The sequence below is a fragment of the Argiope bruennichi genome, chromosome X1, assembly GCF_947563725.1.
Source record: "Argiope bruennichi chromosome X1, qqArgBrue1.1, whole genome shotgun sequence".
In the NCBI taxonomy this organism is placed as follows: Eukaryota; Metazoa; Arthropoda; class Arachnida; order Araneae; family Araneidae; genus Argiope; species Argiope bruennichi.
Genome location: NC_079162.1, coordinates 69,340,309 through 69,359,803, shown reverse-complemented (window position 1 = coordinate 69,359,803; position 19,495 = coordinate 69,340,309). Strand labels below are relative to the sequence as shown.

Genomic DNA, 19,495 nt, shown 5'->3' with positions numbered 1-19,495 from the left:
TTCATTCATCTCTTTAACATATTTAAATTGTAGTACTTGTATATTGTTTTTCTAATTTTCAAAAATTTATCTTGGCCCACCACTTTTTTTTTTTTTTCGATTTTTGGTTCGCTAATGAAAAAGTTTGCCCATCCCTGCCCTAGATCATCAAATCCGCATGTTACCAGCATAAAAAAAGAAAAGAAAAAAAAATTAAGAATGTGCTTTCACTTAAACAACAATTATAGTTAAAACTCCATTTATTATTTTTTTAATTAATTTTTTACAGTTTCCAACAATTCTCGGACTCTATATTTTTGCGATTTTCACCTACTAAACGTTGTTTGGGACCCTATGTTGTATGGTGATTCTTTATCTTCTTGATGCCTATTATCCCTCCTATGATTTTGTCGGTCGAATTCGGCAACACCCTGTATATCAAATATTAAAGCATTTCATAATTAATTTTGTTTTTGTTTTAATGAGACTATATTCTTATAAATAGTTTTGCATGTTATGCATGCCATATGTTCCGATACTTTGAATAATTGAACATGTTAGACAAGTATTTTTAAAAAATTCTTATAACAAGATTAAAAATAATCTCGAGAATTATTTAACAGCAATAAATAAAATGTGTAGTTTTTAAAAATTATTTATAAATTCATTCTGCCAAATATTATTAAATATCAGTTGAAGGGAAAATTTATATATTAAGTGACAAACCGCTGATTATACGAAGAACAGAATGACACACAACCGCGAAAAAGGTATGAAACTGAACACAAATCTATCAAAATAAAAAAATGCTTTGGAGTAATTCCTATTAACAGAAGGGAGGCTATACATATATTTTCGAATTTCAGAGGTTTCAGCATTACTAATCTGTTGGAATACATAAAGGGAAAAAAATAAATAAATAAATAAAATTATATATATATATATATATATATAAAGCAATTTTTGCCAACACTTCTTTTTTTTCTCCATAAAATTTATTTCCGCAAACCCGTTTTCGGATCCTGGTCCCGGAACTCATCGGTCTTTTCAAGACCTGCCAAAACCGTTCACTTAGTCACTAGAGGTCTTCGGAACCGTCGCTGAGTGAACGCATAACGAGACATCCTTATTCAAATTTAAATTAGGAAGGTAAGAAATTTTCAATTTCCTATTAGCATTATGTAAAAAAATTACTTTTTTATTTATCTTCCATAAAATGCTGAAAACTTATTTCCGCATATCTATTATAAAATAAGAATTTAATATCATTAAAAAAGATATTACAGTTTTTAATTTCGATTCCGGTTGGCGATATCTTAATAGATATTCTAAATATCTCTAAGGGAAAAATAATTATATTTTAGTCATCTTCCATAAAATGCTGCATGATTAATTCACTATTGAATGATAGAAAACAGAGAAATAATGTCAGACAAAGAAGTAATTAAAATAAAATTAATCGATTATAAATATGTAAACAAACTGTATTGGAACAAGCAAAAATATTGTTCAATATCTTTAATTATATACAGTAAAGCATTATTAATTATTAATAAGACATTATTATTTTAATATTTATAACAAATTTAAGCAATATTAAAATACTTTATATGTGAGTTTCTTTTTTAAAAAAATATTGAGATCTATATTGATGTTGCTTTTCACAGTGCTAAACAACTGGAAATCAGATGGCACCTAAGAAAAGAAAATCGGATTCATCCAGGTATTTAATGTCATTCTGTTTGCATTATTTCAATTTAATATTGATATAAATATTTTGTATGGGCAACAAAGTACCATTTATACATCTTTCAAGGGACTGATGTAAAACATCATAATAAAAAATGGTATAGTTAAAAATTTCAATGAATAATTTTGATTACTACAAATTTAATACAATTAAAGTATATTTATGTGGGAATAATGATTTTTAAGTTATTCTTAGAACTAGCATATTACTATATAATATTAAAAACGATAATTATTTAACTCTTTAAAACGCCCCCTTTTTTAGTCATGGTATATTAAAATATTTTAGGACTAATATTGGTTTAAGAAAAGTAATTCATTTAGCTTAATAGATAAATTTAATTTGCTTAATTAATTATTTTGGTTAATTAATCATTAGGACACACCATTTTGTGTGAGATAAACAATTAAAGCTTCTAAATTTTTATTTTATTGAAAAATCTGTCAGAACTTTTGCCAACCTATATAATTTGACACAAATATTGATGAATTAGTGGTAAGCATGTTTCCCACACCACCAGAAAGGGTTAAAGTTATACAATTATCATAAAAGCGAGAAAAAGCAATATTTATAGTATATTTTGTGTCTTAATTACACATTTCTTTTTTTATATAAAGTTTTGTGCATGCATGTAGGCATTCAATTAAAAAAATTTCTTTAACATGTTGAAGAAATTGATTAAATATGTAACTAATGTTGTAAATATTAAACAGAACATTTAGAATCAAACAGCGTTCATTGCACCATTTTTACAAAATAAATAAGTTCAGTTTTTCAGTGGAGTTTATAAAATCTGTGCAGGAAGATGGAATAATTTTTCATTCTCTCTCTCACCTCTAATTCGTGCCAAATAAATTGACTTCTATTAATTCATTAAAAATTCCAACACCCCATGAATTAAGAAGTAATGATTGAGACAAAAAATGTGCAAATTTTAAGAATAGGAAATCTGACAAAGTTGATTATTTGAAATAAGAAAAATAAAGTAGTTTTCTATTACATTGCTTATCAATGAATCCGGACTGTGATGGAATATCAAAAACAAGAAATTTATAAACAATATTTTATGGTCTATATTTTCTATTTTCCACATCAATCTCCAGGCACAAAAATATCAACTTTGATATGTAGTATCAAAATTATTAATCTCTACCAGTTTTTGGGCTTAATTAGTTAACGGGAGGAATACATTCTTAATTTTCTTCATTATTCAACACAAAACACATTATAAAGTAAATGTTACTACAGTAGAATACTCCTGCTAGCTTGATTTCATAACCTCCTAAATATCATCTGATGATAAAAAGAAATTTTGAAAATATATGACTTGAAATTCAATTAAAAAAATCAGTTTTAATATATATATATATATATATATGTATGTATATTCAAGTCAAAAAAATTTACTAAAAAAAGATTATAATTGAAACAAAATATATTTAAAATAGTTACTTATAAGGTAAAAGATGAAAAGTCTTCATGCTATAGCGCAATAAATTTTGTTACACAAGCTTTGAAAAAGGTCATCCAAATCACAGTGGGATTGAGGTATTGGTGGCATTATTACATACAACTTTGATAATTTTTTTTCACAAATTTATGCATGTAATGAATTCATAAGCTATTTGTTTCGGTGTTTGTCCTTGTCTGGCCAAGAATGTGAAGTTTATATTGCATTAAAGGAAGCTGCAGTATTTATTAGAATTTTTCTAACATTTAATCTGACATTGTTTTCAAAATAAGATTCAATGGAATTAATCTCTTCATTAGTATATTAATTCAAATTTTCACTATTGTAACGAATGAAGAATTAATCACTGTTGTCTTTAAATTTTAAGGGCAGATAATTTTTTAATAAATAAATATGATGAAACAAAAAGACTGCAATAGAATTTTTGCGATTATTTATGATTTTAAAATGTATCTATGTAAATAAAAGAGAAGCTTTTAAATAGTTTGAACAGTTTAGAGTTGGAATAGACTGAACACATTTTTCTCAAACATTGCTTATAAATATTATGAAGCATAAGGACATTATTTATTAGAGAAGATTTAGGAAAAATTGATGAAATGGTTAATTTTTATGAGTTAAAAATATTGTTACCATACATGGTACAGATTAATTTATCTTTAGTCTCGTCTTTCCATTTTAATGAAAATATTTTATGTTTCAAAACTGTTTATTTGCCTATGAGATGCTACTCACAATACTTTATTAAATTTTGTTTCATTCTTAAAAATTATCAATGATTTCTGTAAAAATTAATTTTAGCAGGTTTTAAGGTACCAGGCTTTGGTATTGCCCTTATTTTTATAACACACTATGAAATTTAAAATTCAATATTTTGAATAATAATAGAATATTTTTCTCTGGCTTTTAACAATGAAAAAAAACCCCTATGAAACTGAGTATTTGATGAAACAGTGAAAGCAATTTGAATTTCATTATAACAATGAAATATATTAATCCTCTTGCTGTGTATCCCGAGATTTCCATGGTCAACGTAGAAGTAGCAAAATTTGCGCAACCGATGATTTTCATGGTTTTGAGCCTATTTTTATTTAAAGAATTACACAGCAAGACAATTAATGAAAATGTAGAAAAAATATACATTTTTAAAGGAAAGCTAAAAATCTGGGGGAAATTTGCCAAAATAAGTAGGTAATATTAATTTTTTTTTATTTAAGTGTTAAAAGCAGTTTTCTATAATTATCAAAAAATCTGTTAGAAACCTAAATACTCATGGCATTCTCCACCTTGCACAGAAGATATGTATAGCATAAAAACATTCGCTGTTTTGTTCATTTAATAAAAAATGTTGCAAGAAACTTTTTTGATATACTTTCTGTGGGAGCGAGGCTTACATTGTCTTATGTTATTAAATATAAACAATGCCAGTCTTGTGACAGAGCGGATTTGAATTAAACATAGTTTTGAATGCAAGTAATTTAGTAAATAAATTTTTATAAAAATTCAAAGAAAACATGAATATGAATGTAAAATATAGAAGAATTTTATACTGATATAAATTAAAACTTATTTTATGCTACCCGACATACCTAGTGTTATTAGAAATTATATAATTTCATGAAATTTTTAGTGAAGTAACAAACATCTGATTGCAATCTTTCCCCTTCAGTTTCTTGATTTGAGGAAAATTTAGCAAAACCAATGTTACAATTATCACACATTAAATCAATTCTCTATAGTTATATAGCATATATTTTATATTGGAGAAAAAATATATTTATACTCTGTTCCACCCTAACTTGGCAGTAGAGTATATTCTAGGCATGCCGAATCACAGTCGTTGTCAGGGGAACTGGGTTACTGTAAACTACATTGTTACTAGAAATGCAGATTGCTGGCGAAACTTTATCTCGCAAATTTTTCGCCAAATAGTAAATATTTATTTACTTTATTATCATTTTAAATCAGAGAATTAATTTTTTTCCTTATTTTGTCCAATATTATTGATACATTATTTTAATAAATTATTAAAATTATTTCATTTCGTTTCACCGTTTTCCAAAAGAAAATCCCAAATCTTTCAGTATTCTGTAAAGCATAATTCGGCTAATGTTTTTCGAAAAGATATCTGTATCATCGTTCACATCTTTTAAAACTTTATCTAATGTTGGGATCTCATTTCTCCGAAAAAAAGCATGGATTTTTCGTCAAATACAGGATAATGTAAAATCATCATATTAAATATGATGATTTTACATTATCCTGTATTTGACGAAAAATCCATGCTTTAAGTCTTTCCATGGTTACTTAAAGGACTGGATGCCTTTATTTCTTTTCTCAAACGGAAAACTGTTCTTAGCGAAACACTTGTAAGATGCGAAACTTTATCGACGATTTGGTTCATAGAATCTTGAGGGTTTTCTTCTCGGAATCGAGAATAAATATTTAATATGTTTCTGCGTGCTGCACTTTTTGTTGGTTTCAATCGGCGTGCACAGAGCAGTCTGTGATAACACTTTTTCAGACATTTTAGCAGTGAATAGAAATGATGAATTGAATAAATATTCAACAATCGAAACTAATAACTACTAATGTGATTAACAGTATCAAAAATATCAGCTGGTAAAAAAGCAAGAATAAAAATGTACGAGTTTTGATAATAACGGTTGTGAACTGAATGAAGCAAAGTTGGCGGAAACGTACAAGAAACACGCGCCAAATATTTGACCTTGATGACCAGTTCTAGTCAAAGTGGAATTCATTATGTCAATCGCTTGGTTTTATTCGTTCGCTTTATTTACAAAATACTTAACAGATAAGCACTTTTAACTTGAGAATAATTTTAAATAATTTCTAATAAAAAAAGGATTTCTGTAATTTATGATATTATTTGATAAATTTCTACGCATTTTTGCTATTTTAAAGTCAAAATGGATGGGGAACTCTTTTCCAACGCGGAGCGTCACATTTTCTGCCTTTTACAATATTGCCAAGTTACGGTGAAATAGAGTATGGTATTATCAGTCCACAGTATATTAATATACATACAAATACAGTACCAGACTGGGTCAGAAAATAGTTGTTATGAAAAATCAAATGAACAACAACAAAAAAAAAAAAAGTAAGTACTGAGGTTATTGCTGGAAAATAGGTATTAGTAACAGGTGCTTTAAAAAAAATAACATTTAAAGTCTGTTGAAATGAAAAAATAATAGTTCAATGATGATCAGCTACTTCTTTTATGAATCCAAAAGGTGATAATAGAGTTAATATGCTTAATTAAAACAACCACATTCTTATTTTTATAAAATGGCACAAAGAAACAGAGAGGTATAATATTTATAAAAATATTTTATGTTGCTGGTATCTTAAATTTTATTATAATTATGAAATGTAATTTTATAAAAAGACCACTATTCTAGTTCATTGAATTTCTCAAACCATATTCTGTTTGACATTAAATACGAAAAATAGGAACAATCTCGTTTAATTTATTCCAGGTGAAAGCCACAAGTGCAAATGAAAAAACTTAAAATATATGAAATACTAAATGGATTTATTTTCTCAGTGAAAATTCTAATAACTTATAAAAAGTGGTATTTTTGTTAAAATGTAATCTAACATAAAAAGGCTATGTAAAAGAAAAAGAATAACTGAACATTATATGCGTAACATTTAATATAAAAATATCATTCTTGAAAACAGTTGATAAAACCATCATGTCTTCATTGATAAACTCAAATGCAAAGCACAATGATTTTCAATAATTCTTCAACAGGAGAGAACCCACTAACCTCTTGTTATTGAATCAACTATGTACTAAAAAGCTTGAGGAAATGATTTTCTTTTTATGCACAATAATACAAGGGCACACAAAACTCAGCAAATAGAAAATATTTCAGATATCAAGCAGATTTCTCAAATAACTATACTACTAATAATAATACAGCTAAATAACAGAAATGTGCACCTTTTTCTGAGGCTCCACCACATTTGAAGTCATAGCTAAGTCAAGAATGACATTTATTGCCACAAGGTATGAGTAAGAATCTCATTTCCAAAATGCAGCTGCGCAAAGTTGCTACAATCTTTATCATTTGGATGATTTGATTTTTTAAAAAAAATTTATAAAGGACACAAACAGATGAGATTGAGTTAAAAGACTTTCTGTCCTGTTCTATATTTAAGCTTCAATTTTTTTAGAGCAGATACTGAGTAAAAAATAGATTATCATGTATACATTTTTTATCAACTTTATTTCCAAACTTTCTCTTTTTCTATGATGAATTCAGATTCGATATTAATATTCAATAGTACTATTCATGATAAAAAAATTGTTATAATGAACATCAATATAAGAAAGGCATGTTTGTCATTTCTATACATGGTTAGTATACCAAATATTACTAAATATTTCATTATCATAACATATTTTTGTTTAATAATAGTTATATGTGTAACTGCATAAGTAGTAATGCTTCCTAAAATTTAATAATATTTCACTTTGATTTGCTTTTTTAAATTACCTCTATTATTGCTGATGTGCTTCAAATACTGAAATTTAAATATCACACAAAATCAAATTTCATAATCATTGATTTTTTTCATATAAAAAATTTTTAGATTTTAATAGTTAGTAAATAATAATTTCTTATATAAATTTAATCATTTTTATTATTGTATTATATAAGAAAGTTATAAACTTGATCATTTTTATTTTTATTATTGTTTATTATCAGTGATAGCAACAAAAGTTTTTTTTAATAATTCCTAAAACAGAGAACAGAAAGAAAGAAAAAATCACTTTATTACTGATAATAGCAATGAATGATATAATACACACAAACAAACTAAACTGCTTAGATTTTTAAATGACTCTTGAAAAACAACATACAGGAAAACATGCGATTTATGATAATTAAATCTTAAGTACAAATGCTATTTTTTTCCAAAATATGATTTTTAAAGGAAAATTTTAAATTTCTTCTATAATGAATTTAAGTATTCTATTATCCAGTCCGATGCACATTCTATATGAATTTATGGATTAATTAGAGCTATATAAGAAATACTAAATAATATAAAATGTGCATTTTTTTATAGGAATCAATCAAAAAATGTGAAAAGGACGAGAAAATTCAAGGAAAAATCTTCGGAAGTAAAAACTTCTGGTAAGTTCAAAAAAATTTATTATTATTTTAATGTCCTAATTTTCATCTAAAAATTAACAATTTGCTTATAATATTCAATCTAATTTAACACAACTTTATCTTTTTTAAATATTTTTTTTTTTAGTTAAGTGATATTTAGATGATATTAAATCAATAAACTAGAATTAGTGTGTAAAATATTTAAAAAAATATAAACTATTTAAAAGTTATTAACATCAAAATACATTTATACTTGAATTAATAAATAGTTTTAAAGAATTCTATAATTAACATCATATTGGAAGAGGAATATTTGTTTCTATTAACCTAATACTAGGTGTATAATTTAACAATAAAAATAACTTGTATTAATTTATTTTATACCATGAAATACTTTTCGAGTATTCGAATTATTTAAGAGGAAATTGAACTAAAGTATTACCATATCATCTAAGATTAATATAACAATACTTGATAATTTAAAATTTTTTGAAAATTTTACTTAAAAAAATCATTTTGAATTTTAGTGAAATAATCAACAACTGTAACTTACGGTTTAACTTAAAATCTATATGCAGAACTTAAGACTTCATGATTCATATATAAGAAAATATATTTGTTAACCCATTCCTATTAAAATATTAACACATTTCTCTAATTACAGATATTTTTAAATAATACTTGCACTTCTTTGAATCCTTCATTTTTTTTTCATAAATATATTTTTTAACACGGTTTAAAAACAAAAGATTCAATGCATAATTTCCACACACACACACACACACACAAAAAAAAAAAAAAAAAACCCGCGCTAAAATGACACCTAAATTTTTGAGTAAACAGTTAAAGTAGCAGTTAATTTCAAAGTTTGAGCTTTATATTCCTGCAGGGCCAATAAATTCTAGTATTATGATAAAGTTTGTCCTTTTGTTATAACTACAGACATCTACTTTATTTAAAAATTCTTTTGCAGAAAACTCGACCTCTTATTTTCAATGAAGATTTCAGAGTTAATTTCAATTTTCGTTTTAATAATTGTTTCGTGGAAATAAAATTTCTTAAAAATAAATTTTTTAAATAAAAGAAAGCCATTAAATAGAGAACTAATAAAATAGATCTCGTATGATAAACAAGAAACTTAAAATTTACAAAAACTTAACAAATTTAAAATTACAACAAACTCAAAATTTATTAGTTATCCGAAGGGCTCCAATAGCTTACATTGTCAGATACGAGAATAAATGTTCACCATTTTCTTTAGTCAAGTTAACTTATAAAAAAAACCAAAACAAGCTTAAATTACAAAAGCTTTTGCCGCTCAAAACAAAACTAAAAGAAAATAATACTATGCTAGTTAAGTGGCTACATATATAGGTGATTGTACTTAACATACTTCAACCTTTTGATTACACAAATTTTATCAAAACAATTTTTTAACTATGCTAAAATTTAACCTTAAAGTCCATTAACGTTCCCTTAAAAGTCAATTTTTGAAAGCTCAAAGTCCTTAAATCTCAAACGGCAACTTTTTAGCTCGCCCACTTCTGGCAATTATCTCCTTTAATATCTCTTGAAGAATTGTAGGGATTTATTTTCCCTGTGTGACATCTGTCTTTTTAGGACTTACTTCGGATTCTGGTTCTATTTCTAATGAATATAAGAGTTGAATCAGTCTTAGAACCTCTTCATTCGATGCCCTAACTTTAACTAGTCTGACGTTATTATCCCCCCCCCCCCTGGATACAACATGACTATTCGTCCCAAAGGCCAAAATACTCTCTTCTTATCTTCGTTTTCGATTAAAACTATGTCAACAACTTTTAATTCAAAAGATGAATTTTCATTTGTTTGCTTGAGAATGAAATATCCAAGATATTCTACTCTAAAACGTTTTCTCAACTCTTCTCGAAGTTTTTGCTGATATCGTAATGTTCTTGTTAAATTTATCTTGTCTGTATGGTCAAGGTCTGGCACACCAACTTCTGGAATTTCTTGCAGGAACATTGCAGGGAGTATTGGTTTTAACTCTTTTGAATCTTCCGATGCATCAGTTGACGGTCCCGAATTAACTATAACTTCACATTCGCAAAGTAAACTCAGTATCTCTTCATAAGTTAGTGAGGCATTCTTCAAGACTTTTCTTAGTATTTTCTTAACGATTTCTATTAAACGTTCCCAGAAACCACCCCACCAGCAAGCAGAGGGTGGATTGAACTTCCACGCAATTCTTCTATTAGCTGCTTCACTTTCAATCATTTTCCAATCAATAGCTTTAAGAAGATTATTAGGTCCTGTGCAGTTCATGCCATTATGGCTATAAATTACTTGAGGACGTCCACATCTTTCAATGAATCTTTGTAAACTTAAGAGAAAGCAATCAGTAAATAGAGAAGTTATCAGTTCCAGATAAATAGCTCCGAATACAGTGCAGGTATATAAAACAAACAACGCTTTTGTCCCATCTTTAAGAAGAAGAGGGCCTGTTAAGTCTACTCCTACGACTCTGTCTTCTGGGAATGTCACAGAAACTGTTCTCATTGCTTTCGCGCTGTGTCATCTACAAACAATGCATCTAGAAATAGCTCATCTTATTGTTTTTCTTTCGTTTATGACCCAACATTTCTATCATAGATTCGTTAATAGTGGATGAAGTCCCACATGATGTAAAATCAATTGATGTTCTAGGATGATTAATTTAACTAATTTATGTATATTTAGAAATAAAATTGGATACTTAAAGTTTTCTAAATCTTTCTTCTCTGTCAATTTTGTCTTGACTCGCAAAATTCTTCTTTCATCTTTAAACATACATGGATTAACTTTTTGATATCCTTAGATGAAAAAAAGTCTAGTTGTATCAGTTTTATTATTCAATTTTATGCTCTTTCTAGCTCACGAACCTTAAGCTCTACATGTTCTCTTTTCTTTCGTGACTTTTCTACGAACCTGTACATCCACCCGATCATTCTTAAAATTTTGGTGTACTTTGAAAAGTAGCTGAAAACTCTTGAAGAAAATTCATTGACATGACTTAATACCGTTACTATTGCCTTGCGCCTTTCAGAATCAACAATCTTTGTCATCAGTTGGAGTAGAATGAGGCCATTCTTTTTCCGACAACTTCAGATACTGATGACCCTTCCACCAACGAGATTCTATTAGTTTCTTCACTGAACAAACTCTTGATGGCACGCCAGCAGAATTCTCAGTGCCTGGTACATGTCGCCACCTTGTTCGGTGTTTAAGATTTCTTATTTCTTTAACTCGATTTTTTACAAACACAGTCCATGCATCGTCGTGACTTATCCAATACAACACTGAAGTTGTCCAATAATATTCTTCAATGCCTTTGATACTTAGAGCCATTTTTACCATATGAGTAAGACGTACACCTATTTTACATGCCTTTAATTCTAGTTTAGGAATTGACATTGCTTTCAGAGGCGCGATTCTTGCTTTTGCAAGCACCAATTGCACTAAAACTTGATTTTCACTTTCACTCCTCAAGAAAATGACTGTTAAATAAGACAATTTAGATGGATCAGAGAGTGTATGAAGGCTAATCGATATACAGTTGTCCATTGACATATATCTTGGAATTTCTACCGATTTCAAACGATGAAGATCTTTGGACCACTTCATAAACTTTTCAGTTACATCTTTTGACAGCCCATCATCCCAACCGAGTTTTGAATTGCAACTTTCCTCAAGAAGTAATTTTGGATAAAATGTTATAGGACAACAAAACCCAGTTGGATCAAAAATTCTTTGTGCAAGAGAAAGTAACTTTCTTCGAGTAAATGGTTCCCTCACTTCAATACTTAAATCAAACTTCACAAAATAAAGTGTCATTTTTACGATTCCACAGCATTCCTAAGACATGAGATGTTCTGGAATTGAGGCATTGAAATCGGTAAATTCCTAATTCAAATTTAGCATTTGCCATAGCTTGTGTAGAAACTTCTATAAAATGCTAAATTTCACTTTCTGCGTCTGATGAACTGACACAGTTATCAACAGAAAACGATCTTAATAACTTTTCTGCGATTTTTTTACGTTCTTTACATGTGTTCTCCAGATGATGCCGAATGACTGCTTCAAGAATAAAAGGACTGTAGGTATTTCCGAAAACTACTCTGCGGTGTCTAAAAACTTGAATTTCTTTACTTGAACTATAATTTCACTACAGAAATAAAAAATAATCCTGTTATTCTTCGGAAATGCTTATCTGTAAAAAAGCCCTTTTTATGTCAGATATAACACCAATTCTTTTTTCTCTCTCCCTTACTAACAATGACGGTATCAATTCTTAGGTGTTAGGTCCTTTTTGAAGGTAATCATTGAGTGAAGGAAAGCCTGTCTTTCCATTTAATGCGTCGAAAACTGGTCTGACCTTAGTTGTTGAATTTTCCTTAAAAATCCCTCTGTGTGGCAAGTAGCAACCAGAATTAGCCAGTTCTTCAAGTGGCACCTTTTCAGTTATATCTTCTTTTAACCACTCCTCGAACACCATATTTTATGCATCATGTTTTCGTTTTAATTTTAATTTAGTTGTTGTCTTTCTAGTCTTCTGTTAGCCATATCTCTACACTCAGTAAGAATTTTGTAATGCACCCATGGTAATTTCACTTCATATCTTCCCTCGTCATATTTTCTTAAATTTGCCATAAAATGATCGTTTAGTGATCTAATCAATTTCACTTCTCAATTTCCATTCAAAGGGATCTTTAATGCCAATGGCTTCTAATTATCAGAGGTTTCAGATTTCTTGATTGTGAATTAAGAGGGAAGTAACTACAGCAGCAATAGAATTTTCACTACTAGTTGTTTGCAATTTTCCCATTAAAACTCATCCGAGCAATGTTTCCATAGCAAAAATGCCTGTTCTTAATTTCTGTATTTTTTTAATATAATTATTTCCAGCAAAGTCTGAGCCTATCAAAAGATCAGTCTGCGAGTTGACACAATCAACATCTGTGATATGAATTCCCTTTTCAGCTAATTTTGATATCCATGATCCTTTCTGTAGACTAGATATAGATCCACAAATATTAGGCTGATCTAAAACAGGAATTTTACAGCTAAAACCGATAAGCAAATTCTCAACATTGATTTTCTATCAGATTTCATATCAGATTTTCTTCCTCCAAACACAACGAGTGTTAATTTTCTATGAGCTTCTGATTCTAGTCCTAAGGATTCTACTGTTGATTTTAAAACTAAAACATAGGAATATTCGGATCTAGTATCGATCAAAGTTAGTAGATGAAGTTTCTTCCCTTCATGTTGAATAGCAACCACTAAAGTTTGAAGCAAAACCCTTCCTGAAGTACATGTTGATGAAAGAGTGCTACTTTCGTAATATTCTTGTTTCCACTCGACAGCGACTTTCGATTTCTTTTTAAATTCTGGACAACAAACAATGTTATACTTTCTACCACAAAATATGCATTGGACTTTGCTTTTACAATTTTTAGCTAGTTACAATTTTGTTTTCAAACTCGCAAACCAACAATTTTTATCTCTCATAATTTTCAATTTCAGGAAATAAGAGAAATTTCAGAATAAATTAACATGGACTAATTTAAGATAAAAAAATTGGAAATTAATAAAGATTTAAATTAAATTTAGAGATACCGTTACAATTTTCACTCCACGCAAGCTGCAAGCTGTTGATGTTTGTCGGGGCCCTTCGAAACACAGCCCTATCTTGTGCCCAAGGAAGAATTTAACATTTAAATGCATATTAAAAATGATACCTAAGTTTCCTTTATCTTTACATAATATAAAAATTTATTTCAACAAGGAGACTAGAGATATAAATAGACAGCTATGAGTTTTACTTTAAAAATATTATATAAACTTAGATGACCAACAATAATAACAAAAATATTAATAAAATATGTAACGTAACGTTGCCTGCAGAAGTTCAGCTGATAGTTTTTACTCGATGAGAATTGTCTCTAGGTATGTTTGTATGCGAAATCGTTTAATTATAGGAAATTTGATTCGCGAAAAGTATCAATTTAGGAATGGAATAGTGGGCTAGAGAATTGAACATATACAATAATAAAATATCAACATAATTATGATTTTATATAGAATACTTGGACATGAAAATAATGAACATGAGAATGAAAATACTCTTGTAATAAGCATTAATACTTCAATAAATGGTATAAAAATGCTTTTACGTAAGTATGAAAAGAAAAGCATTTGTCTCACTTAGTAACTAACTAGCATTTTTAATGGGTGATATTCAAAGGCCTAAAATAAGAACATCAAGAAAGGGAATGTAATTCTTCTCTTTCACTTTCCGTTTAGAAATATTTATTTCTATCAGAATAACCGGTTAAAAAAAACCCCAGAAAGAGATAGATATTAATCGGGAGGTTGACCGTATATTAACGCCTCAATAAGACTACTATGCTTTAATACTTGTTGTGATGGCACTTATCACATCGTCATCATAAAGGAAAAGAGCGTCCTTTCTAGGAATTAAATTGCCACCTTACTATATGAAATTTATTTAGCTAAATTATAATAAATAAATCCACCGAAAGTATCGACAGAAAGATGTTCATGATTGTAGGGGACACAACTTTATAAAATGTCAAATCTTTTTTTGCCTTTTCTTTTGTTTAATTGGCAAGCATCAGAATGCTTGAAAAAAAGAGCAACATCTTGGGAGAATATAATTTTAGACAGTATTCAGATTTTCCATTTTTTGAGTGCCTAAATGCCCAAATTACTCATGAGCATTTTGTGAAACTTTCCTCTTAAGAGAAAAAAGTATAATTATTTTAAACAGTTTTTGTTTTCTAGCTACAAATACATCATCAATATTTTTAAATTTAAAGTTATTCAAATTTTGTAAATTTTGATAATGTTTTATTTCTTCCAACTCCAATAAATGCACATAATGCTGGAGATATTGAGTGGTAGGATGCCTTAATAAATACCAACTTCAAAATTAGCTGTTCCCTTTAAGTATTTAATTTCATAATCAAACGTATTTAGTTTGAAACACCAAAAAAATAACTTTCCCCTGAAATATTTAACATTTTAAAGCTAAACAAGGGCAGCTTGATCAGTATGAATTATAAATTTTTCCCCATGTAAATAGTATTAAAATTTATAAAGAGCATTTACTATTGCTAAACATAACAACTCAGTTACGTAATAATTTTTATAAGGGTGTAAAATTCTTGAATGATAAGATAACAGGATTTAATTTACCAGAACTATCAGGCTGTTTTAGAACAGCTCCAATGGCTACTTGAGATGCATCACAGAAAATTAAAAATTAGGTTTATATAACTGTAGCACCGATTTAGTTATTAATTTATTTTTCAATAATTCAAAAACTTTTAAAGTATTCTTCAGTCTATTACATGGTCGATCTTTTTTTAAGAAGATTATTTAAGGGCTCTCAAAATCAAAAAAAAAAAAAAAAAAAAATTAGCACAAGAAAATAATAAACTTATTTTACGCATCGACAGAACAAAAAACAAACAAAAAAAAACACCTTGAAATTGTTTTACTTTTTTTGGAGGTTGTAATTTTTTTATAGTCTTCCAATATCATGTTTATCAAGGGAAATGAATCTTTATTTGACTTCATATTAAAAAGAAATTAATTTTGCCTTCAGCAAATACACATTTACAAAATTTGAATTTAATGTTTTTTTCCCACATTCGAAAAAATCTGTTTTAAATTATCATAGTGTATTTGTAATGAATTAGAGAAAAACTACTATGGCATCAAAATAGTGACATGCAAAATTTAAAAATTTATATTTATTCGGAATTTTACGAATAGTACTATTAAATATCGCAGGTGCATTTTTAAAGCCAAATGGAATACTTGAAATTTGAATAAACCTACAGTAGTTACAAAGGCCAATTTTTGTTTATTTTATCCATGGAATTGTATGCGCCAATAACCAGATACTAGATCCAAACTTGAAAAAAAATTTAGCAGTACTTATTTCGTCTAATAAAGAATCTGTTCAAGGTAGAGGCTCTGCATCAGATTTAGAAAGAGAATTCATTTTACGATAATCAAGACAAAGACGATTTTTTTCTATTTTCATCTCTTTTACGTGCTAAAGTTACAGGAGATTACTTGTAGATTCTTTTATGAAACCTACCGTCAACAGTTGTTTTATCTGCTTATCTGTCTCAATTTTATCAGTAACAAAGGTTCTTTAAGTCCTGCGTGAAACTGGTAAATCAGGTGTTAAAAATATTCTAGGGAACTCTATTCTTATTCTGCAAAGATTATATTTATTTTTTGCAAAAACATGAGAATATTCTGATAAATAGATACTAATAACACAGAATTAGACAGTTTGTTTACAATCAGATATGAAAAAAAATTTCCTTTGAGGTATTCGCTACCTTACCTCATTATCATCAGTGTTGTTAGTATTTTCAATAAAATGCAAAGACACTGAATTATTATTAGTACTCAAGTTTGTAATAATTTTTTCATTTTGCAATATTTTATTATTATCACAATTTATAACTAATTTACATAAACTACAATCTGATGTCTCTACGATAATACATTGTAAAGGGTTTTCAAATATGTGTTACTTGACATTTTCATTTTTTTTTTATCAGTTAAATGAATATCACAGATTTGGGTTAACTGGAACGTTCCCGGAGCTTGTTTGATGCGAATTGGGTTTACATTTTCTGTCGGTAAATTAAGTTATTATTTTTTTTTTCATATTATTTGCAGATAGAGAGAGTGCATCCTATGTCAGTATCAATACTTACATTATGAAGTAAAGTATGATGGTTAGACACATTGCTCAAATTAGCTAGATGCAACAGATTAGAACAATGATTAGACTTGATAAAGACTAATAATTGTTCCCTTACTAGGCCAGTAAAAGTATTTTATTTCCATTTTGGGATTTTTTGAAGAGCTAAGAAAGAAATCTATGTATGGAGAAGCCGACTTAGCTGTTATGCGAAGATTAGTCTCAAATTTGGGTTATCGAAAACGACACACTTGGCCCAATGATAGAAATTAGAAATGCCTTGTCGAGTACAAATTCTACAGGAAGACGGTTGTTGGAAATATAAATTATGATGTTGGTGAAATCCTTGGTAACCCGAATCGTTTGAAGTGGCCTTGTTAAATTTTGATAGTTTCGCTAAAATAATATCGAGCTCGAGGTACAAAGGCAGATTGAAATCTATCAAAATTTTGCTAGGTATAAAGAATGTTATTTGTCTTGCTCTGATTAATGTTTCATTATTCCTGACAATCTTCCAATTCAGAAGGTTCTTCCATTTTTAAAACTTTAGCTGTAATTGTAAACCATTTTAAAGGAGTAGAATAGGATTTAATGATTACTAATTATTTTAATTGGATTGGAAGACTATCAGTGAGACCTTCCGGAATCAGTTCTGAATTAAGACGCAGCTATTGAGTCAAGTTTATGTTGGGAATTAAATCGGCAAAATTTTCTATATCCGATTAAATAAATCCGATTAAGTACAGAGTGGAAATCATCAAAATTATTAATACTTAAACAACACTTTATATAATGAGCTAATGCTGATTCTTTTAGAAATATGGAAGGAAATAAATTACAAGATCTCATTCTTTACAAACATAAAAAATGATTCATTGATAAGCATAATTTCGGTTGTTATTAAGGAATTCTATACTTAAAATGATGAAACATTGTTGCATAATATTTATTATTTTCATGAGATTTTATAAAATTCGACACAAAATTTGGAAATTCCGAGTTAATTTCTTATATTTTGGTATTTGTTTAATTCATATTTTAAGTTTTTTGAAAAATGTTTTTTTTTTTTATTATTTTTAGGAGGTCCGAAATCAAGAAAAATAAAGGTAAGCTAAAAGCATGTGCGCTTCTGAAATTTTTCTTTTGTCTTTTAAATGATTTTTTTGAAATTATAAGCTAATAAAATTAAAACTTTTACCTAATTGAATTAAAATTAAAATTACGAAATTTATTGTGACAAAGTGGTCACGAGCACCTCTACATCATAATTTTGAATAGCAATTATAATTTGTAAGTTTTAGGGAAAGATTAAAATTAATTTTACTAGTTTAGACGAGCGCATAAAGTTCTAACGTCATGAAAATTGGTATAATTATTTAATAAATTATTATGATATAATTATTTGAATAGAATCATAATATTTTGATTATTTATGGGGGAATAGAGAACTTTATTGCATTCAAGTTGCACGTGCCTTTCTACGGGGTCTGATTTAATTAACTATTTTTATTAATTATTTTTGAAAAAATCCAGAAAATTTCACGCGTGTAGCTAGCTCATCGTAGCTATCTGAGACCGAAACAGACATCATTTTGAAAATCTTTTATCCACCAGATTTTCAACAGAGTAGAGATTCTCAGTCTTTTTATAGACGGAAAATTAATATAAATACTATGAATAGCAGCCCGAAGTCTTTTTCTGGAGCTGGGAAGAGCAAAATCATATGCTAACAGTTGAAGTAACTCGGTAATTTTTCGAATAACTTAATTGAAGTTCTTTTAATAAATTCCGGAAATTTTTCCTACTAACGTATAAGGGCGCATTAATAATCTTCATCAGATGTTTATTTTTTTAAAATTTGAAACTTCTTAATGTTTGGGGCTGAAGTTGCCCCCCAGAAATTTGAGAGTCATTTGAATACATCAACACTGGATTTAAAATTGCTTTGTAAAGCAGATGCTTGAGCCTAACTAACTTATAGCCTCGATAACTTACTCCATGGAGCAATTAAGCTGTTGAATTTAACACGCATTACCGTAGCTTTGGTGAGGGCCGCTTTAATATGACTATTAAAGGCTAATTTTAAGTCTAAAACTAACCCTAGGCAATTATACTCTTCTACCCAGGGGAAAATTAGGATTGGGTTTAAGTCGGGCCTTTTCCATTTTTCTTAGAGAAAAGGAGGCACGTGCATTTATTAGAGCTGACTTTTATTTTCCAGCCGAAGATCCGGCACTGCAAAAGAGTCATGTATTGTTGTAGTTGTTTTGTGATTATTTGTGGACTCCTTTGCTTTGTTAGAATAGTGGTATCGTCTGCAAAAATTGTTTAGTGACTATTCCTAATTCTTGGTAAGTCGTTAACATAAATGT

At 28.4% G+C, this 19,495-nt stretch overlaps 1 protein-coding gene across 1 annotated transcript in view; it reads left to right on the top strand.

Annotated features, from left to right (window-relative positions):
- Positions 1–1,065: 1,065 nt before the first annotated feature.
- LOC129959263 (uncharacterized) overlaps positions 1,066–19,495 on the top strand; it is a 49,949-nt gene continuing 31,519 nt past the window's right edge. The window contains exons 1-4 of the mRNA XM_056072085.1: positions 1,066–1,128; positions 1,647–1,702; positions 8,304–8,371; positions 18,204–18,229. Of these exons, the coding sequence (XP_055928060.1) occupies positions 1,668–1,702; positions 8,304–8,371; positions 18,204–18,229 (129 nt within the window). The 5' untranslated portion in view covers positions 1,066–1,128; positions 1,647–1,667. The remainder of the gene's footprint in view (positions 1,129–1,646; positions 1,703–8,303; positions 8,372–18,203; positions 18,230–19,495) is intronic.